The 23,747-nt window shown below is 49.3% G+C and overlaps 1 protein-coding gene across 2 annotated transcripts in view; it reads left to right on the top strand.

The window, feature by feature from the left end:
• The first annotated feature begins 6,819 nt into the window (after positions 1 to 6,819).
• LOC119382589 (uncharacterized) overlaps positions 6,820 to 23,747 on the top strand; it is a 199,420-nt gene continuing 182,492 nt past the window's right edge. The window contains exon 1 of one of the 2 annotated variants that reach the window (XM_049412243.1): positions 6,820 to 7,489. In XM_049412243.1, the coding sequence (XP_049268200.1) occupies positions 7,319 to 7,489 (171 nt within the window). In that variant the 5' untranslated portion in view covers positions 6,820 to 7,318. The remainder of the gene's footprint in view (positions 7,490 to 23,747) is intronic. The other variant, XM_037650350.2, reaches the window with a different exon arrangement.

Below are 23,747 nucleotides of genomic sequence, written 5' to 3'. Positions count from 1 at the left end.
GGCGAATTTATTATAGGTTCGCTCCACCAGTTAAAATAGTTTTGAATCCATAGAAATTTAATATATGAATTGTTTTTGGAGAATTACGTGCTGAAACCACGATGCGATTATGACGCGCATCGTAGTGGGCACTCCGCATCAGTTTTGACCACCTGGGGCTCTTTAATGTGCACCTTAATGTAAGTACACGTGTTTTCGGTTTTCGCACCCCACCGAAATGCCCGTCACGGCGGCCGCATCCATTTTGTCGCCTAGTTTGCCGCCTGCTATGCTAAACTTGTCAAGAAACAAGCCAGTAGTAAGGAAAATACGGATTCGGGTGGTTTTACAATGTGAAGTCAAAAGGTCGAGAGAAGTGAGTTTTGCCAGCCACTGAGTTTTGCGCTGCAAGCTATCGTATTCTCTCCGCAAGGCCACCGGCCAGGTGATGTCCCAAAGAGGCTGCATAAAATTGGCACGAGGAAATAGGGAAATAATTATAGTGTACGTACACGAGCGTATACATACGTTTCGTAGCTCTTCTTGCTCGTGCGTTCGCGCTTTATGAGCCACTACTTCACGATGTAACCGCGTTGTTTGCTTGTGTGAACGCTCAGTGATGTACTTTGTCTTGTAATGATTTATGAATATGTAATAAAACATTATCAGGCTTACACATCGCCGGTGTTGTGTGCGTTAATGCCAGTTGAGGCATTGGCGTCTCCTGGCACCTTCGTAGCATTTCACACAGTCGGGGCACGGAATACACACGAAAGACAGTTCAGAAGATTCATTACGACACTCGCAGGGCTCGGTAAGTGAACAAAACGTGGCATATACATTTATTTCTTTTGTACGAGCACGGGCGACCGGAGCGCACTGCACAGCAACCAAAAACGAGCGACAGCAGCCATATTGCATAAAGCTCATTTCCGTTTCCTGTTGTACAACGGCATCTCTTGGTCGGCTACTTTAGTTCACAACGCCACCGCTACCCTTATTTCCGTTGCACTGTCAAAGGTACAGTTTCCCTTCTCTAAGTGTATGGGTGTTCTCTGGCAAAGCCGAGCCAGCGGCGCCGTCTGATTCCGCAGACGAATCGGTGAGAGGATCTCGCCCTTTCCCTAGCTTTCGCTGTGCTACGCACAGACGAATCATACGCACCTTCCCGAACCCAGGCGCGAGCCGATACAGGCAATGCAAGCATGCAAGAGCAGCAAGGGCGCGGGGGCAGAGTCAGTCAGTGAGGAGTTAGTCGGCGAAGAAGTTATGTCGTTCTAGTGATAGCATCGTTCGCTCGACCGCAGAAGACGTGTTGTTCGATGATCTAGTGCTGTGAGTTAAGCATCAAGAGATGACAGTGAGAAGTTTTGAAGAGGGTCGCCGAGAAGACATGTGATGACCAACTGCGGAGGAGAACGAACGTCCGCGTGGAGTGAATCGTCATGCCGGTTAATATCAAAGATGCGTCGCGCAGACCAGCGTAACAAGATCCAGCTATGAGGTGCAGCTCGTGGTGAACATCCGCTTTGTTTTGTTTCTAAGGGTGACGTCTCAATCACTTCTTGTTCTTTCTGAAGTCAACCATTGCTGCATTTCTGTTTCTGTAAATAATAAATATAGAACTTAGCTTGTAATAGCGCGGTACATGTACCGCGCTAGTACAAGCTAATTTCATGGATGACCAACTCGCCCGAACTACAACACTTCTGAAATATAGAACGTTTGAGCGAAGTGCCCTGCACGGCGGTCGAACCGAACCAACGCATGCTCAGGCTGATAACTTTGGTCATCTACCAGTGTCAACATGATCGAGTGCATCCAGCGAGCACCGATATGACATAACGAAAGCATTAGAACAAGAAGCGACGTGTTAACCCGCACAATGACGAAGCGGCTCGTCTTTGCCAACGAACAGCGGCGATCCATTGCTTCCGTCGCTCTTGCTCAGGAGGCCTTGCGGTAAGTGAGTAAAACCGTGTTCCGGGCGCGTTTTGTAGGTGTTTGAGCACTCCACTCCACAGCAATTGCTATTCGACATCCCTTGAAGTTTCGGCCACCACACATACGACGAACGTTGCTTATTTCACTACGGAAACGTGAACAACGCGGAAACACACGTACAACGACGTAGGAAACCACGGCGGCCGTCTGCTTGCTTTCCCGAGAGCAATGCTTGAGTTCGCCGCCTATGGCGCTTCCGTCGGCGCGCACTTCATAGTGCTATGTTACAGTACACTCTAGCTATGTCTGTGTGCTTCATTTCGTTGCCCCACCCGCCACAGTTGCCACAGTGGTCTACTGGTTATGGTGCTCGACTGCTGACTCGAAGATCGCGGGATCGTATCGCGACCGCGGCTTCCTCATTTGAATGAGGTAAAATGCTAGAGGCCAGCGTGCTTGGATTTAGGTGCACGTTAAAGAACCCCGGGTGGTCGAAATTTCCGGAGCCCTTCACTAGGGTCTCTCTTAATCATATCGTGGTTTCGAGATGTAAAACGCCAAGAATTATTGCTGTATTACTTGCCCTTGCGCCATAAAAAAGAAAGAAAGAAAAGAAAACACAATATCATAATGTAGAAAGCCGTGTATTCAAGTGGGCACACATTGACAGTCACAAACTTCAGCGCATTTTAATTAGGGGTGTGCGAATATTCGAAAGTTTCGAATATTCGTCGAATATTACATTCAAATATTCGTATTCGATTCGAAAATCGTGTATTCGAAAAGTTTCGAATAATCGATAACTTCGAATATTCGAAAAGTTCCAATATGCGATTCGATTTTCATGCATAAAATAACTCGTCTTCCACATTTCTGCTGCGTTCGTATAGCTAAAAACGTTGCCGAGAGGAGCGATACACATCGTAAGTACACGGAGGCACGATATCTGCCTGCGACGAGCGTCCCAATACGTATGATTTATTGCTGGTGCATCTCCGACGTGCAGCGCTGTTGGCGATCATGTAACCGTAAATCTTCAATATTATGCGGCCGTAACGTGCCGCACTACCACTGGTTCACTATGCGGGACCACTTCTGAAGAAAGACAGTGACCCATGTGATTGGTGGCGGACTGTAGGCACCTTCAGATACCCCAGCCTGGCAAAGCTTTGCCCCATGTACCTCCCTATACCAGCCACTTCTGTTTTAAGCGAGCGTGCCTTTTCAGTGGCAGGGGGGTTGTTGTCTCTGTTAGAAGGGAGCGCCTGCTGCCTGATCATGTGGAGCAACTCATATTTCTTCATGATAACATCTAGTCATTACTTTCATTGTGCCGTGATATTTGCTTGTGTTGTGATGTGCATTGTGCTAGCCTGGACATTGTGTTCTGGAAATAGCAGTGTATGTTGTGTTGCCAGTCAGGCTGTTAATGTTTTTTTTTTAATAGCTACACGTTAAATAAAATATTGTTACTGTGGAGGCATCTTTTCTTTGATATTCGATATTCGAAGGTGGATATTCGTATTCGATTCGTATTCGAAAAATTTGATATTCGCACACCCCTAATTTTAATGCTAAGAAGGTCGCGGCATTTCCTGTGTGTAATTTCCCCCCGCCTTCTATCTCTCTGTGATCGCCTGTCAAAGTTTGACCTCTCGCTTCTCTCGAAAGCTGCGCGCCGACTCATCGCGTCAGAACGGGCTGCGTCGTATAGTCGCCGAGCTGCGACGCGACGCTGACAGCCTGTATGCACCAGCGTTGACGATTCCAAAGTTTGATGTGCCAACTGTATCTGACTCAGCACAAGTGATGTTTGGTCGAGCAGTTTCCGTATAGAAACATCGCACCTGCGAGCTTGCTGTCTGCCGAGTTTTAACTATGAAACTCCGCAACAGCGGGTGCCAAGGCAATGAAACGTGCCGCCATCATTTAGCCATTCACTACGTAATACTACCGGGTGTTCACAGATGTGGCCAGTCGCACAATAAAGCTATTTAGCATCCTGTAATGTGCAGTAACACAAACATGTACCACCCTGATGGCACTTTCCGCCCTTAATCCCTTTTTCTCTAATTAGGGTAGAAAACCGGGCGCGCGTCTGTCTGACCTCCATGCCTTTCCGCTTCCTTCTGACGCAAGAGGTAAACATAGACAGGAGTATTGCTTGAAGCTACGAGTTGCGTAGCGTTAAACCCAATCGTACGCGTCGCCGTATGCTGTAATGGTCCAATTACCCACTTCACGAAAAACCTCGATTCACTAATAATAATAATGATAATAGTATATGAGGTATAAAGTCTTAAAACCACGATATGATTATGAGGGACGCCGTAGTGGACGGCTCCGGAAATTTCAACCATCTGGGGTTCTTTAACGTGCACCTAAATCTAAGTACACGGGCCTCAAACATTTTCGCCTCCATCGAAAATGCAGCCGCCACGCCCGGGATTCGATTCCGCGAACTTCGGATCACCAATCGAGCGCCATAACTACCACTAGACCACCGTGGCGAGGCAAACCTCGATTCATATAGATTCTAACGCGTGCGTTGGTGTTACACACATCCCCCGTAACAAAACGGAAGAGGAAGTGTCGAGCATCGAATCAATTTTTGCAAGTGTATTTTCCTCGGAAAAAAGGAATCAGCGGCGTCGAGGATACTTGACCCTATTTTGAGGGGACACTGACACCAATTTTCGGAGATGAGATTACTCTGCCACATAAACCTCCTCTACACAAGGACGGCTCTGAGCAAGTGTCAAGCTTAGTAAACGGAGAACAGATATTTTATTTTGACATTAACTCGATTTCAGCATGGCGCACCTACTAGGCTCCATGTAGTGTCAAATCTGGCGACTTCACACACCAGTATGACTAGTTGTGATGACGTTAGGTACCAAAACATTCAAAATGGAGGAGTGTGCGTCACCAACCGAGCCACGGAACAGAGCGGCCGTGGAAACGTCGATCTTGCGCGAGCATGTGACGAGAAGCTCATACCGTGTTGCGACGTCAGGGTACAATAGCAGTCGAAAGTAGTTTAGAAAAAAAAAAAAAACTTAGCGTAATTACTTTTAACAGCGGATCTGTTCATGCTCGAGGTTAGGCCGTCAAATGCGAACAAAGACTGTCATCATCATGAACGGCCTCTACCTTATATGGCATCTCGTGTCGCCTAGTACCTGGGACAGCTGCGCCTAGCGCGTGCTGCGCAATAACTAGGCTGGCGCGCGCTCTCATCTTCATCTTCGGCTTCGCTGCCCGACGCGCGCTCTCCAGCTGCGCCGATATGTCCGGCGTGGGATGCGATAACATCGATGGGCGCTAAAACGAGTGCAAAGAGAGAGAGAGAGAGAGAAAGAAGAAAGAGAATGGGAGAAATAGAGAGAAAGGAAGCAGGGGCGTAGCCAGAAATCTTTTTCGGGGGGTTTCAACCATACTTTATGAATGTTCGTGCGTGCGTTTGTATGTGTGCGTGTATATACGCAAGCAAAATTGAAAAATTTCGGGGGGGGGGGGTTGAACCATCCCAACACCCCCCCCCCCCCCTGGCTACGCCCCTGAACAGAAGGGAAGAAAGAGAAAAAATGATGGAGAAAGAAACAGACAGACAGAGAAAAAGATAGAAAGAAACCGACACAAAGAGGAGATAGAAAAACAGACAGACAGCAAGACAGAAAGAGAAATAAAGGAAGAAAGAGAGAGACTGAAAGAGATTGAAAAAAAGAGGAAGTGAGGAATAGAAAAAGAAAGAAAGGGAAAAAGAGATAGAGCGAGAAAGAGAAAGAAAGAAATACAAAGAAACAGAGAGAAAGAAAGATAGAAAAAACAAAGAAATAGAATTAGAGGAAGAAAGAAAGCGAAAAATAAAGAGAAACAAGGAAGGCCGCCCTAACCCCGCTGTTCCTTCAGGCTTGGCACCACTTGCGCTAAGCTGCCTTAATTTTTTCATGGCGCACTCATTCTTAATAGCAGTACATTTTCTGGGCTCTTCAGAGCTTGGCCATTCATTTGACGCAAAAAAATATAAAAAAGAACCACAACTGAAAATTTTCGTGTCAGCACCCCTTAAGTCCCTGTCGCAAGGGCCCAAGGACCGAGCACTAAAGCAGTATGCAAAGGGGTCTGAGCACGTGAGACAAAACCACGCTCGAAAATAGCTGATAACCTTGTGCTGTGTTAGTCCTTCGTATCGTGGGGCTCTGCGCAGTGATTTTAACGTCTGGCACGAACGACAGAGCCAGAGGCATCATAAGTTTTAAACGCCTGACTACATGAAACGTCCGCGAATCTTTTTCTTTTGCTTGATTGTTTTTCACTCTACTTTGACAGGTTAGCCGCAGACAGTGACCCGCGCATATCTCTTCCTTTTCTCTGTAGCATTCCACACTCGCTCTTCTCAAGTGAAGCCCAGTGCAAGAAAAAAGATAAAATAAATAGAGCAGCAGACACTGTCTGGTCTGGCAGAGAAAGTGCGAGATAAGGTCTACAGGGGAGGCACGTACCGCGAACCAATCATAGAAACAACCGGGATCTCGCTAAAGAAAAGAAAGAAGAATCACAGTGGCCAGCAGCCCGCTCCCCGTCACTGCGACCGCGTCGGCCTTACCAAGGCGTGCGGCCGTACTCGCCAGACGCACGCAAGGAAAGGCCGGTGGCACGATCGCGTACGCCGCTAAATATCGCCTCTTCACCTGTCTTTTGCGTCGACGGTGGTGGGCCAGACGCGCGGAAAACCCGTAGGCTTCGGCCGTAGCTTCGGCGCGAGTTCGCGAGCTTAGAAGGATGGTGGAAGTGGGGGAGCAACGCCTTAGTTCGCGCAACCTCCGCTACCGCCGGGCAAGGCGCCACCGACGACAACACCGCCTGGCGCTCGCTCCTGCCGCGCTCTCGCATGCCGCCGCCGCTGACTCGTTCGCTGACTTCGGCGCGCGCGCGCACCGCAAGCACGCATCCAACACGCGTGCTCGCCGGCTCCTCCGCAGAGTGAGGAAGGATAGAGTAGCGTGGCGTGAGGTGGTTGCGGCGAGTGAGCGGTGGTGGTGGTCTCTTCTCCAGGAGGAGGCGTGCTCTCTCGTTCTCTCGGCGTGCTTCGTTTCTCAGTCGGGCGTCTCTGAGCGCCGCACGAAATATCTGCTCCCGGTGCTCCCTTCTTTTATCCAGCGCCGGAAATGTGCGCGCACCGCCGGCCCATCGGCGGCCGCTCCACGTGAGCTCGCGTTCAAGAGAGGGCCACCGGCGCGACGATGTTCGGACAGGAAACTACGCTGTCGCAGCGACCGCAGAAGCGCCGGCGTGCTGGGCGCTTGATGCCCAACTGTGCGTAAAGACAAACCGACATCACCGTTTCTCGAGACCAGCTCTCTTAAAAAAGTGTTTGACGATTCCCTGGACGATGGTGCGCCGCCGACTCGAGTGGCTCCTCTGTTGGTGCGCGCTGGTGGCAGCCGTCGGATACGTCCACGGACACCTGCTCGTCGACAGGAGCGCCAAGCAGCGGGTGCAGGCGCTGCTGGCCCACCAGAACCCCATCAGCGCACTCAGGACGTCGGCGCCGGTGTCTCCGGTGAGGGCCCCTCGCGACTTTTTTTTTTTTACTCTCTCACCGTATCTCTCTCGACGCTGCCAAGTCAGTGGCCTAGTGGAGATGCCACAAGCGATATCGTTAAGCGTGCGGCAGCCTTCAACCGTGCGTGATAAGGGCGAATCTGACGTTGAGGAATGCGGTGAATCAGGCTGCACTTGGCCGTCACCGCTACCGCGTTTCGTAAAAATTACGTCTACGCGCTTCGCCCTTTTTCGCCGTCTGTGCTTTTGCAAGGCAAAGAATTGCTTTTGCAAGAATTGCTTTTGCAAGGCAAAGAACAATATGGTTCATGCTGGAAAGAGCGCATTTATTGTATTCTGGGGAATCTCTCGAGGATTCATTACGCTCTCTTCAGTCATCTTTACTTTCTTTTATTTTTTCCAGATATCTCGAAGGCGGAATACGAGAAAGATTTTGAAAACAATTTCCTCGCATGCCTACGCAAGCGGCGGTCTAATTGAAGTCCGGGTTACCGGCGTGCGTAATGTAAACGCACGTGGTTACTATGAGCAGAAGAGAAAATTCACCGCCAATTACATTTCACTCAACCTCACGAAACCACATTTAAAAAGTTCTGCAATTGTTTTCCTCTAGAATGAACACATACAGCACTAATAGGACGGGGGAGCGATAACAGCTTGCGTAATCGAGTCGGCATCTTACGCATGTGTCTACCGGAAGAGGCACGCGCCAGACACATTACGATTGTAGACAGCCAAGCGATCACTTTGAGCAGCTGTGACCTGCGCATTTCAGTCGAACCGCCGTCTCCCGCCGCGAGCATGATTGCTCTCTCTCTCTCTTCATTTTATGCGTGTTACTACATTTAGAGAAAAAAAAAAAATTCACCGACGATTGCGATACTGCCTAGTGCGAATTCTGAGCGCAGCTTCGTGTTGGGGCAAGGCCAACTGTGTGTTTTTTTTTTAAATATCCGCAGTTGTACAATGTAACATTCGTTGCATATTGCCATAGAAACTGCTAGCGCTCGAGTGCTACGCACACGACTCTGTGCATTGCGGGCGTCGCGAACCAAGCGAAACGCCGACAGCCCCGTTACGACAAGCGAAGCCAGCCGCTTGTGTTCGTCCTTTGCCCTCGTTTGTTTCCGCGCTTTGCAGTGACAGACCTGCATGCGCATGAGCTCCGTCGGACGGGCCAGCGCGCGTGACGGTGTAAGAAAGCGAGGCTGGATGCCAGTGGCTCCTGATATCGAGACTCCGCGTTCGCTCTCTTTCGTCTTCGTTCGCTCTATCGGTTATACTTACGCCACCGACGCCAACGGCGACGCCGCTCAACGCAGGAACGAGCGCCTAAGAGCTGTGCTCTGAAAGAACATCGCACGGTCACTCTGACGTGAAGTGGCACGGCCACTGCTGGCGGTTTTTTTTTTTCGTAATTACAACCGCGATTACGAATAAATTCGAAACCCGAAATACTATCACGTAGCGCGCTATAGTCAAAGTTTCAATTCGAGGGGTAACCGGGCCAGTGGCGTAGGAGAAGAAAAAACTTTATAGTCTAGCGAAGTTTATTCGGGGTGGGCATCTGCCCTGCCCTAGGCATCGGCCGCAAGCCCTTGGGCTGGGGCGGCTTCCTCGGCTCGCTGGACGGCCCAAAGTTGTTATTCTAAAGCGGAGCTGAGCAGTGCCTCCTCCAAGCGCGCCCTGCGGTTCGAGACTGCCTCCTCGTGGTTTATGTGTGCTTTGTCGTTTAAGCTCGAGCACTCTCATAGTAGACAAATGTAACACCAGTGGCGTAGCCAGACTTTTTTTTTCGGCGGGCGGAGGGGGGTGTTCAAGCACACTTTATGTGTCTACGCGCGTGCGTTTGTATGTGAGCGTGTATATATGCACATGCAAAATTGAAGACTTTCGGGGTGGGTTTTAAACCCCCTCCGCTCCCCTGGCAATGCCAGTGAACTGGATACACATGTCCTCGTGCCCCGTGACGTTTGATAGTTTCGAGATCGGGCATGAGTTCCCCAATATTCGCAATGCCCATAAACTGTCGCGCCGCCAAGCGGAATTCAGGAGCGTCCTCTCGAGGAGGGTTAGTAGACGATAAAATGGCAGCACTACGCAGTCGCTCCCTTGTTCGGCTGTGCTAACCTCAGTGTTAACGCATTGGCAAGGAAGGAACACTACGACTTTGCATGTTCCCTGCATCAGTGAACAAACCGGGCTCTCCGTGACATGAGAAATCTGATTCATTCTTGCGAGACGCGAAGTTTTCGTGAAAATACGTGGCAACTCGCGCTTTCAGTGCTAGCCCACAGCGTACGCATACTATATCAGCTTCGCGAGGCTTTATGTAGCCACGTAGGTTAGTAAAATGTTATCGTCTGACATATTCAGTTGAATCTCACCCTGTTTTACTTGCATATAGCATTGGTCAGTGTTTCTTGTAGTGCATGAATCCCATAACACTGTACGCGGGAGGTCGCGCGGGCTCGCGATGTGCTGTTGTAAAACTCAGCGATCTTAAGTTGTCGATACATTAAAATAGGGCATCTATCCTTTGTCAGCAAAGCGCTGTTACTAATCGTGCGAGCGACGTTTCAATCATTCGAGGACGCGTCTGCTCCACGCCTTCCGTGGAGCGAACGCGTTCCACGCCGTCCTTCGCCAGTGTGTTAGTGTTGGTTTCATAGCCAGCGCTGCGCCGTTTGTTTTTGTACGTTTGTTGATAGGTGGCAGCACACTGGAAGCGATCTCGTTGACCGATCCGAGAGCATAATGTTCTTTGCGCCCAAACGTGGTGACGCGGAGTGGTCGCAGTCGTTCGGCGGAGGAATTTCTTCGGATTGCTTTCAGCAGTGATGCTGAAAGAAACCATCTTGACGACGAGGATTTTTCACTGGACATTGAAGACTGTGACAGCACCGAGAGTGACAGCTGTGACAGCGACGATGAACGATCAGCTGAACTCACGAGGAGCGAGTTGCACTTCACGTTAATGTTCTTTCACGCTCGTAAGTCCCTTTGATTGTATTTAACGTATCATATCCTTGAGCGAGATCAGAATAAAAGCATAGTTCCTCTTGTGCATTGCATGTATCACAATTATTGTGGATATTATGGAGCGCCGCATCGCCAACACGCTCGAGCTCGACCAGCGAAGCGAAATGGTTAGAGCGATGGAACATGCAGTCACGGCCACAATCCACGCCTCTCGGCTAACTTCTTCGACGTTGCGAAAAGCATACGTGTGCATTCTTTTCGATATTCAGTTTTGGATCGGGCTGATCGAATCTGCAACATGCGAGTGAAGTGAATTGCACACGGCTAGAGTCTCAGCATGGCTGTGACACAAGCGCTGCTGAATGGGATGTTAAATGCTCGTGTTCCGTTGAAGACGTAATACCGCGTTCCCGACTGCGCAAGTAATGACGACGGCGTATTATGTTTGCAAACCATAACCACGTTAAACGTGCGGTCCCGTGCTGCAGCGATGACTCTACTCGCTGGCGGCCTACTACTGCAGCAAATCCGTCAAGCAGGCTCGGTACATACTACCTCGGTGTGCCGTCCAGCTCATATGTCAATTTTAGTTCATGCAGTTTTATGTAGCAGGGACAGGATTTCGCAAAGCATCGTTATGCACGGTAACGGAGCTGAAATATAACCTTTCACACCGCAGCAAATAATTAGGTGGGGGGTACTTAGCACTTTCCAGCACAGCTTTTCTTGTTTTGTTTTTCTTCCTCTCTCTTCGGGCACAAACAATGCAGAGCTTCGAGCATGGAACTTCACGTGAGATTGCGCGAAGTTTACCGTCGCACGTAAACGTGATGCTGTCTTTTTTGCAATCGTAGTTTCGTTGCCAACATCGCCCTTGACGAAAGGGCACGGAGGTCTCGCTATGGCGGCATTACCTGAGTGCTCGTTCGCCGGTAACGTGGACGATACAAACACTGCGTGTATACATTCAAATGTGGTACGCCTGGTTAGTATATACACGAAACGTCGTATTACAAACAACAAAATGCTTCGCCGTGCTGTTCTGCTTTAAAATAGCTTTATCGACGTGTCATCGGCGCTTTGATAGGACGTTGCGCAGTTTCAGAAGGATATATACACGAACGTAGTTGCGGTTCGCGAAGTACCGCCGTCTGGGACGCAGCTCGCTCCCTGCGTCGACGACGAGTCCAGCGCTCCTGCAGGCAGCTTGCGACCTTCTCGAGGCGCAATAGTTTCCTCCTCATTCCCCAGTACAAGGTAACCAACGGATCTGTCTGCGCGCTTACAACTTCCTGCATTTCATTTGCCCTTTCTATTACGTATCGCTACTTCATTCAAGAGAACGTGGAACGTCGATCGTTTCATGCCTTGCTCAACGGAACGACATCAAGGAGATCTCCGTATGCTTGGCATTCACGCCACATATGACACTCCATTACGCGCGCGCACCCTCTGGCTACGAACCTTGCACGCATTACGGAAACCCTCAGATTCCAATCAGAAACAACTTGAACGATGAACATCGCCTATACTCCGTTTCATAGATTAGGTGCAACGCTACGGAAACTAGCGACCGAGACTTCTTGCAGTTGATTCGTTCGCACCAAGAAACAGCTCAATGATCTTACCACTCGTAATGTGTTTTTCTTTTTCGTTTTTAGGCTTCGTAATAAATGAGGATGCTCTGTGCCTTAAAAATAAACAAACTCCGTTATTCATACGGTTTTCAATATGCTGTTCCGGATCGCTAGCGTCTCCTAGTTTTCTTATCGTGGTTTCTGCGATCGGTTCCAGTAGCGCGCAGCCGTAGCTGATCGCGGAGGTCACGTTTACGACGACGAAATCCAAGCGCAAGACGCGCGGACTTGCACATTTTGCTGAACGAACTACTTGCATAGCTTCCACGGAGTTGCACCGTTAAACGGAGTACAGCGGGTCAGACTTCGAGATGCGATCGGCGGTTTCAGATGTAGTAGGCAGCGTTCGCTTGCGGCCGAGGCCGTGCCTTCGAAGCGAGCTTCGCTTCTCCCACGATGTTTTGCCAAGTGTAAGGACCGAGTGGTGGTTCGTCACGTTTGCAAGTGCGTGGCTCAACGGAACAGGCGACAAGAGAATACGCACGAATAATTTTCAATAAACATTTATGGGGACAAGGGATTCTAGGGACGATCACGGAGAACAAGCACAGAGATAAACACACATAAATTAATATGAACGTCCTAACCACGGAATGTCCGTCAAGATAGCAAGAAAAGGAAGTCTCACGACTCGTAGACGTCGTTGCCTTGACGAGGGTCAGTCCCCGTGCGGCGACGAGTCTCGTCGAAGGCGAGCCCAGGCACGCAGGTGACACGTCCCGTGTGCTTCACAGCAGGAAGACAAGGCCTCCGTAAGGCTTCCCGTTTGATCACGGCCTTGCGCCGTCCAAGGTGGCGACGGTGTTCAGGAACTCGTGACGCCTGCCCGCCGGCACAGCAGGAGCCCCAGGCAGGTACCTCGGCTCCCCAGGTCTCACCGAGAACAGGCAGGAGGAGCTCCACGGACAGCGCCCTGGTCCGGCACGTCCTCGCTGGAGCCACCGCCAACGCCCGAAACACCAGGAAAGCACCAGTCCTCGCTGAGCACGGCCACGACAACTTCTCGGACAGCGCCCTGGTCCGGCGTGTCCTTCGGCTAGCTTCGCTCAGCCCTCTGCGCGTTCCACACGCGCCTCTCTTCTTCCTCGTCTTCTTTTCTCTTGCTTTCTTTTCTCGTGCCGCCACCGCGCATGCCACCTGCCTCTGGCTCGCCTTCATGTCGCCGTCGTCTTCATTCTCACAATCCGCACAAACATCTCAAAGTTCCACCAAAAATTCACAAAATTCACTTGAAGGTTTCCAAACACACAAATGTCCCTTACAAATTTCGTCCATTCATTACACCAAGATTGTCGGCCGCGACGCTCCGCTTTTCGTCGCGACCTGCGCGTTGACGAGACTATATATATTTTTTCATTCATCGCGTAAAGTTTCAGCACGCATCCTCGTCGCCTAGGCAGTGCCCGCTCGCACGCCCCGCCGTGGGACCGACTGGTTCAAAGCGTTGCCGCCACAGCTCGCGACGCGCGGGTTTAACCGCGAAATCGGATGATGCGTCGGCGGCGTGAAAGCGGGAGCGCGACTCGGTGCTGTCATGTGCGTCGGCGACAAGATTACACCACCACGTCGGGAGGAGAAAACATCGTCCTTTCGTGGCATTCGCTGTTCCGCCCTTATTTTGTACGTACGTACTACACGTACCCTACACGTATCTTGATTACTGTTAGCCTACAAGGTTTGCTGTTCCGTGGTTACACTACGCGGAAAGCCGTGCCGGTACATACATACGGATGCATTACGCGATTACCGATATACACACACTTTTTGTTTGTTTTTTTCGTAACGCGTCCCCAGCTACAATCACCGGACGCGCAATAAGTGATTGTGTTCTGACGCGCATTTCCCAACGGGTACACCGCATACTAATAAACAGCTGCAGTCCGAGATAAGGAAATGATCCCAATACCAGAGGTGATGAGGCCGCTCTCGGACTAACGGACGACGCTGTGCCGCTTGCCATGTTGCGAGTATAATAACAGGAGCGCCGGTAGCCGTTTTGCAAGCAATGTGTATATGTATTCTCGATCGATCATATTCAGAGACTTTCGGGTAAATCTACAGCGGACGTGGGTGTGACCAAACGAATGGTGCACCCCCAATTATCATTACCTCGACGTCGTCTAATCCTCGCTTGCCTTAAGGGGATGGCCCGTAGCCGCTGTATTGAGGCGTGTTCTGGGCGCTACGCCGCGGTATCAAGTGAAAGTATACCCTAGAATGATAGATCGGGAACCTTCCCTCCTTCGTCGTCAACCTCACATTCTCACTGTATGTACAGCTCACGTGTACGGAGGAACGTAAGATACAAATTGTAACGTAACTGCTTTAAACGTGACGTCATACTGGTGATCGGCAAATACTCAAAATAGATGACTGTATCTGCGGTTCCCCATATAATTGTCTCGGAGGTCACTGCACTCACTTCATCTTAAGACAACGTGGCGATCTCTGAGAAGGTCCAGGACCGGGTTGGGAGTCTCTCAACCTCTTCCAACAGGTTGTTTCGAGAGAGAGAGAGAGTGAGAGAAAAGGAGAGTATTTATTCGGCAATAAGCGGTTAGCACCGGTCAAACTAAACTGCACAGACAGTGCAGGTTTTCAGGCCAACATGGACAGCTCGAGAAGGACACACATCGACGTCATTGCCGTCTTCGTCAATTGAATATGGCAGGAGTGGAATTTCCATATGCATAAACAACACACACACACACACACACACACACACACACACACACACACACACACACACACACACACACACACACACACACACACACACACACACACACACACACACACGCGCGCATTCACACACACACACACACACACACACACACACACACACACACACACACACACACACACACACACACACACACACACACACACACAGTTTTGTGACCGAATTGTGGAATCTCTGTTCTTACACGCCTGCATACTCAAAACACAATGTGCGTGAAACACATATGACAAATGTTTGAGACACTCGAGCCAGTGCGTGTGTTTTCGTGGCCTATATGGCCTATACACTTCCGCCATACCGCCCTGCACTGTGGCGGCATTCTGCAGTTCACTGGTCCTCTCGGCCGCCTTGTCGCCCTCGCTTGTTTACGTCATCTTTCGTGGCAGCCGCGGCGTCATCAAAAAAAAAAAAAGACAACAAAACGCGCCTGCGAGTGGCGGCGCATTTTGACGCGTTGCCAAGCTCGCATAACATCAAGACGATTTCGCGAGATGGTCGCGCGCGTACGGCTATTTCAAGAGGGGAGAAGGCGCCAGGCAAAGAACGCGTGCTTCGAACCGTGCGAAGCTCGTTCTTTCCACAGAGGCCGCATTTCTCTTCTCTACATACTGACCTTTATTTTGCGTTATTTTCTATAAGGCCACCCTCGCCGACTCTGAGGCGCCGCTCACGCGCTTTTCTGCGCGATTACTTGCGCCAGTCGCGAGCGAGTACAGACTGCGCGAGGTTACTTCTCGTGTATATATAGAGAGGCAGGCGAAACGTGCTATGCAAAGAGGCACTGAGCATCTACATCCACAACATGGACACATACTCGCGTGCTGGGCGAGACCCACGGTAGCTACTCGTTCACCGTCCTATCGTTGCACATTGTAAAAGAAATTGTTATAGTATACTGTCGTTATTTCAAACGTATCTCTCTGTACGATTGCTGGCTGTCCATGCTCGTCAGTGTTGAAGGGCCGTGAGGCGCAGTTCATAGGTAGACCAGGACAAACGTAGCAAGAAACCAAAAAGACACAGGACAGAGTGCTGACTTCAACTAACAGCCTACTTTTGGACCGTCCATATCAGACGAGATGATCGCCTCGAAAAAAGGGAACAAGAAAACCCTTTCCTCAAAGATGTGCGTCATCCACTTCAGAACATAACATTCACCTCTAATGTAACGAGGTTTCTTGTTACTTTTGTGCTGGTGTACCTATGAGCTATGCATCACCAACTGGCCTGCCATCAAATATTACTGAAATGTTTCCGTGAGGTACGGTATCCGAAGGTCCACGTCTTATAAGCCCATGTCGCAGCCTCCACGACCAGCAGCGGCGTAACCAGAGAGTGCTTTGACGGTTTCAACCGCCAACCAGGAATTTTTGCATTTTGCATTTGTATATGTACGCGAACACGTACAAACACACGTGCGAACTATATACATATGGCGAGATCTGACCCCCCTTCCGCCAGAAAATTTTTTGTTTCTGGTCGCGTCCCTGATGACTAGCCGAAAAAGATCCGCGTAAAATGTTACACATCGTTTCTACTCTGGCCTCCTTTTTTTCGATAGCATAGTAAAGCATAGAATATCGGCCGAGATTTCCAGAACTGAATAAATCGTTCGACCGTCACAAACAGGAGGGTCAATTGCCAACGACGGCTTTATCTCGTAGCATACCCACAGCAGTGTACCACATTTGCTTATGAGGTATGCTGACAAACTAGCAGAGAAATGATACAAGGATGCCCATACAGCTTGAGAAGTGAGAGAGCTGACAGGAATGGCTCAAATAAGAATGAAGTTATTTTTTACAGCGAATGGTTTGCGCACCACTGACGACTGACGATGTTTCGTTAGAAACATCCAACATGGAACATTGCGAACCTTATAAAGTCTCGCTCTCGCTGCTGCTGTTACTGATTACGTTAGGTCGAAACGACGTTCTCTTTTCTTTTGTTCCTCGAAGAACATCATTTACAGGCAAGGCTCGCGAAACTCAATTTTAATTTACTCACATACAAGACTGCAGTTTTCGTTATTGATGGTTTGGTGGAGGCTTCGAAATGAACTGGGCGCAAGAAGAAACTTGTCGAAAGCTCGTCGCTCGCTCTTTCACAACGAATCGGTGCAAAAAATAAGGTCTGACATGTTAGAAACAGTAAATTTGCGATTTTTTTTGAAGGTTGAAAATGATTGCGCAGCGTAAGAGACACAGGAGCGAGAATAATGAAAAGACAAAGAGGCCATTGCAAACTCATTTGGAAAGCTGTCAGCCGCCGACCTACTTTCCGTTTGCCCGCTCAATTTACTTGACGAGACGACGACGACGCGACGTTGTTAGTGTACGAACGACAAATGCGTCGAAGGAAATATGCGTACCCACGTTTCCTCTCCTTCCCTCTATTCGTTTTCGCCCATGCTGGCTGCCTTGTTCACTTTTTTTTTTCTCGTTGCTACTACCACGCGGTCTGCGTGGTGGCGACTAACGCTGGATAAACAAGATACGCTTGAGAGCGGGACTTCGGAGAGCCAACGCGACACGCAACCTTGAAAACCAAGACAAGATTAAAAACAAAAACAAAAAACAAGCATGGCTGCGTGGATGAAGGAAGGAGGGAGGGGAGGGGGAGGAGTGGAGCACGTCGACGATGAGAGTACCCTCGTGGCCTCAACAAAAGCTGTTCAGAACCGTGGCGCCAGCTGTCAAAACGTTGAGCCCCACGTCATCCGAACAGCGTCGCTCTTACGAGAATCCCAGCCCTGCTTTCTCCCTCTCCTCATATAGCATGCATGACTCGCGCGTTCTCCCGTTGTTGTGGCGGACCTCAGTACTGTAACGGACCACTGCCCGCGCCACTTTCTATTCAGCCTCAGCGCCCTTTGCGGTAGATCCGCGTCGAACCCCCCCCCTTCCCCCACCCCCAAACACAAACACACGCAGCATCTTCTGTGTTCCGTTCCTGTTCAGAATGGTAATACGTCTGGCACAAAGAATAGGCGTCCCTTCTCGAAGAATATCTTCTTTCGCCGCGTTCTGTGGGCCACCGGATCACCACTCACTCTTGTTCATCGGATAACAACAAAGAAATAAAACGAACAAAGAGCAAGATGTGAGAGGGCGAACGGACGACAGGCTTCGCTATTTCTCTCTCTCTCTCTCTGGCCGAGCTGTCTTACGTAAGGACACTTCCTCAGAAAAAAAGCGATGTATGTCTGAGAAGGGTCGTGGCTGTTTAGGCTCGCCGTCCCGTGCTCTCGAGGCACGCAACACCACCTCGGGTATATACACAACAGACCAAACAGCGTCTTTCAAGCCACCCTGGGTCGCTGGACGCGGCTGACGTGGTATTTGTTTTTGCGCTACCGAAGCTTCCCCCCTCCGGAATTTATTATGCAAGGCGCGCGTGCGCCCACGAAGAGCGTTTGCGACTCGCATGCTCACTCACTGCGTCTGAGGCTGAGGTGCTTGCCTCGCTCCGCTGCGATGTCTCCTTCGACTCATTTAAACCATGCAGTGTTCGCGAATGTTAGATGTATACAGACGGTGCCAGCTACCGTCGGAGTATACGTGGGAGTCAACATCTGGCGCGGCACATAATCTCTAAAGGCGTTCGAATAGTAAAGTTTTCAAGTTGATTGGAATACGAATAGAGCAGCGCCAAAGCAGAACGCAAATTAACTGTAAAATACATTTAGAGCAATTTTCGAATAACAAAACAGCTGTTCTCACCAGTAATATATCAAGATTTTCGCTCTATGGTATTCACAACGTTGCTAGGTTTCTCTTAGTCGTTGCAAGTGACGAAGAGTTGTTTATTAACAGAACAAGTAACCCATTAGTAGTAGTAGTTGTAGATGGTTGCTTATCTGGAGAAATACATATTCAGCTAGACGGAAAGAAAGTGGAAGGCTCTGTACAGGGCCATGAGCAGTGGCACGGCCGCTGGATAAAAAGCGCACAGCGGCCGTGGCAGTGGGCGGAGGAGGAGAGGAGTAAAGGACAGGGAGTTATTTACTCCTTACTGGGCTGGAATAGTACGGTTGCCCTATACAGCACCGAATTCGCAAGACAATGAGCATGCGCGATTATGATCGTTCTTTCCATTGTCGAAGAGCGGAAATGACGAAACAGCAGCGTTTACGGGCACTCGACGCGAGCCAGTCGGGTCCGAAGTCCAGCTCACCCAGCCCGACTCGACTGCGACTAGACTCGTCTCTATAGAGGGGTACGTGTGAAAGGGCTCACGTGCTCGCGCAAGATATCGAGACGTTTCCATGGCCGTTCCGCTCCGTAACTGTGTTGGCGACACACAAGCGGCCATTTTGAATGTTTTGGTACCTGACGTTGCCATGCTGGTGCGTGAAATCACCAGAATTGACACTGTAGCCTGACGTCACCATAGTGTCGATGTCAGTAGGTGCGCCAGGCGAAAATCGACTTTAATGTCAAAATAAAATATGTTATGTGCATTTAGTGAGCTTCACACTTGCTCAGAGCCGTCTCTGCCTATTTGTATGGCAGAGCGAGCTGATGCTCTTAAAATATGTCAATGGAGAATTATTATTAAAGAATTAAAGCTCACCTTCGAAAGTTGTTGTCAGTACCCGTTTAAACGGGTCGAGGAACACCACATTGCGTGCGGATTCACACAACTCACCTCGACACTCGCACAGCTCCGATCCGCTCTAGCACTTGCATGATTCTCCACAAGAACGAACATTTGGGCGAGATAGTGTACGGTCACACGGCGGAAACAGCGCAACCTTTAACGCGGACAAGAGGCGATAGTACATACACTAGTGTGTCTAGTCAATCATATATGCTTTGAAAAGCGCCGTTTATTTACATCATTAACGAAGACAGTAGGGCTTGTTGGTGGCGCTCTGTCCTGTCGCAAATTTTTCTCGCTTTATATCTTTCGCGCAAGTGTAAATACGTCTGAGCAAATATTTCCATCCTGTTTACATGATCCCAATGACCAGATTTCAACTCGAGCCGACTCTGCCTGACTTCATCAGGATAACACGAAGGCATCGATAAACGATGCCTCTTCCTCTATGCAACAACGTCGTGATTTGTGCCAGTTAACTGGTTCTTCTTGAGAGTGTTCATAAAATATCGCGAGGCATGCGGACGATCTGTTGTTTGCGCGTTAAACACTTTCTTTCATTTGCATCATCTGTCCCTTTTGTTCTTTTCCTCCTCGTCTTTCTCGCCTGTGTTTTGGAAACTGCCCCATTTTGCCACCCAACGACATCATTGTTCTGGTCTGCAGCGCGCTGTTCTTTCTCTTTATGTCAACTAATTTAATTTTTTCCACGACACGCTTATGCGCTTATGGACCACAGGCCCAACAAGGAGGTTTGACTCGTAGTGCCATCGAGAGGTTTTACGCAGACCAATTATGGCACCGAGCGAAACGTGATTACGAAGGGGTCGACGAAAAAAAAAAAAAAACTGTTTCTTAGCTATATATATATGCAGGCAGTGTGTTGTGGAAAAAAAAAATTAATGATTTAACATTAAATTATTTGAATCCGCGTTCGTGTCGTTTGTGCGAACCATTTACGGGCGCACAGGCATCCTTCCGAATCATAACAATCCGAATTACGTTCGTAAGAAGGGTAGCGGAACCGCACAACCGTCGCGGAGTGGCTGTATCCACTTGCCTCATCACCCGACAATTTCTATCACCCGAAATTTAAGTAGACGAGTGTTTATGAGATCCGTCCCTGTAAGGATCATAGCTGCCGGGAGTCGAACCTGCCTTCTTTCGCTTGGCCCGCTAATCCATCACGCGAGGAATGCGTAAACTTGCTCTGTCCCCCAAAAGTAGTGACTCTAACGGGACTGCCTGTGCACAGCTCGAGAGTTCTACGCCGTTATTATCCTCACTCAGTATTATCCGATAACACCACTGAGTGACTGGTTCCCTTCGAGAATGCATCCTTCTATTTTCCTCTTGGCTACTACTGAGTACATAACGCAATAGGCGAAAAATAGTAAGCAGTAAAAAAAAAAAAGCAATGCCAAGGCAAAAGGTGCGGGCTGCAGAGGCTGTAATGAAATTTATTCCCCGTCTCCCTTTCCACACGACGCATAACGATGCGGACGTTAATGCAGACGATACGGCAGGCGCCGACTCCAGACCAAGAGAGCCTTGGTTCAAGCAGGCCGCTGGTTGTGTAGTTGATTAACTCACCCTAAACTCGAATAGATACATCATCACTGCACGGAATTAGCGAGACCAACGTGTTCGCGGTACGAAGTAGGGGCGTCTCGCATTTGTTTGTGCGTATTCCGCGTACTGTGTACTTGCGCCACCTCCGAAGAGCCCACCCGGCGTCTCTTTCTCCCCCAACTTACCCCGTCTGAGCGACGAGCTCGTCTATATAAACACAGACTGCGCGCCTGAACGATTGCGCGGTGGCGTTCGTGAAATAGAAAGTCTCGGTCGGCGCTCGCTGGCGGGGAGAGACCCCATTGTAATTTATTTTGCCGTTTATCTCGGGAAGCCTAGCGCGTAATTCCATGCAGATCGCGGCCGTTACGTGAGCGGCGTTTAAATACACGCGGTGTATCGGGCGAGGCACCGTTCCAAGCGTATGCGTGCGTACGCGAACGGCTCGTTTAGTTGCGATACGCCGAATGGTTTATGCCGTGCGCCAGAGAGAGACAGGGTCGAAATCTTTCAGCTCGGCAAGTTGCGGGACTGCGATACACATTACGTACGCTCCGCGAGAGAAGCCGACACGTGGGTGCCAGCCGTCGGGTGAGCCGTGCCAAGTTGCAAAACACTCACTTGAAACTCTTAAACTCCGTTGAGGAGGCAAAACTAACCGATCAAGTATGCAGAGACCGTAACAGAAGCCCACGACAAGGGGATATTTACAATACGCAGGTTTTGCAGCAGGTTTCGAAACTGTGCGCTCTGTTGTGGACGAGGGCTTGTATTCGTTACGGTTTTAAGCTGAATCTGCTCGCAAGAGCGTATTCCAGTCATAGTGATGCTAAACATATTATCATCAAACGTGGTTAGCTAATTTCTAACACGTCGCTCACAGTCAGTAGTCATAAGCGAAACTCACACGGTCATTCAGACATTCACCTAAGACCGTAAGACGACTCAAAGGCGAAAGTTATCCGGTGTGGCTATATTACCGTGAACATTATATCGACGTCCAACTTCCACTAAATAAATTTCAATAATTAACTCACTAATCGCTTAATTTGCTTTGATTATCCTCACACAACTACGTTTCACTAGTTCCTCGTTCACTAATCACTAACCAGCTCACTACTCACCTAATTTCTTTGAAATGCCGTCATATATATATGCGCAGTCGCACTTTCACTCGCTTTCGTATGGCTTTGGCTCGTCATGTGATCACGCCACGTGATTTTTTTTTTTTTTGCTTAACTTCTCTCACACCGGCTTTTCGTTCACGGCCACGTTCGCATGATACATACATAAGCACGTTTGTAACCTGTTACCTCAGGTGTCCCTTAAAAGTTCCGTTCATCGCCCTGTTCTCTTTTCCGTTTTACATAAACGCATTATCACTCTGTTTATCAATGTTCGCCGACTGCGTTACATACAGTACCATGAAATAAAAACTCGCATAATCTAACCCTCCGAACTGGTACCATGCTCGTGCGAAAATAGTGCAACAAGTGGCTTATGTAGCTTATTATGGCAGATGTGGTGTGGCAAAATTTTATTGAACGATCCAGCGAGGTTATTGGCCTGGGCTAAATCCACTAGGGGTTCGATAGCCGAGGGATGTATACTTATATTTCCAGGTGGTCGAAATTAATCCGATGTAGTCCACTACGGCATGCCTCGTAATCATATCGCTGTTTTGGCAGTTAACATCCCACCTTAATCGGGCACTTCATAAGCGCAAACACCATTTCCGTTTTAATATATAGAAAAACGGAGTAATGCGGACACAAAACTCCGCTTCAAGCCTTTGGGGTCCAAGAACTTAGTCGCAAAGGAGTCACTTTATCTTACCGCTTTAAAACCGGCTCCGCGTACATCTAGTCTCCGTTAATTAAAGGGTACTGACACGAAAATTTTCAGGTGACGTTTTTTTTTGTTTTGTTTTGTTTTGCGCCGTGGAAGATATAAGTCCTCTAGAGCCTACAAAATGTACTGGTCAGCGTGAGTGCACTCTGAAAATTTACTTACGTGCTTTCACAAGCTAGTTTCGCTTCCTACTATACGATGACGTAACGACACTGTATGAGCTTCTCGTCACGTGCTCGCGCAAGATATCGTGACGTTTCCACGGCCGCTCCGCTCATGGCTCCGTTGGTGACGCACAAGCGGCATGTTGACTGTTTTTGATGACGCGCTAGAGGCCATATTGTATGTTTTGGTGCCATCACAACTAGTAACACTGGTGTGTGAAGTCACCAGAATAGGTGGATAGGAAAACGACGCGTCGTCTGCTACGGTACTTCCGGTTCGAGGCCTAGCTCTTCGATGCTTCAACGTGCCTGTTCAGTGTAATCGGGGAGGAAACGCGTTCACTTCTGCGACGCACTTGTTACCGGTTGTGCGGTGATCGCGTTCTTGCGTTCCTTTGTGAATCGATAGGAAATATTTCGCATTTCACAGAACGAAGCGGGAAGTAGAAATAGACGGTCGTTGCGAACGAAACACGGGGAGCGGTGAGAGGGGGTCTCGAGCGCAGCAGCCAGCATACGTATATACGGTTATGCTTTAAAACACGCATTAATATATTACCGAATAAACCTGATTATGTATTTTCTAGCACAAACGACGGCTACCTCAGAATCACACACATATGAGCTCATATGGGGCCAAATCAACATCCCAAATCGTTTAAGAGGTTCTGATAAGAGTACAGGTGCTCTGCCATCAAATGCGCC

The sequence above is a fragment of the Rhipicephalus sanguineus genome, chromosome 2 (assembly GCF_013339695.2).
Source record: "Rhipicephalus sanguineus isolate Rsan-2018 chromosome 2, BIME_Rsan_1.4, whole genome shotgun sequence".
In the NCBI taxonomy this organism is placed as follows: Eukaryota; Metazoa; Arthropoda; class Arachnida; order Ixodida; family Ixodidae; genus Rhipicephalus; species Rhipicephalus sanguineus.
This window is presented reverse-complemented; position numbering and strand designations above follow the sequence as displayed.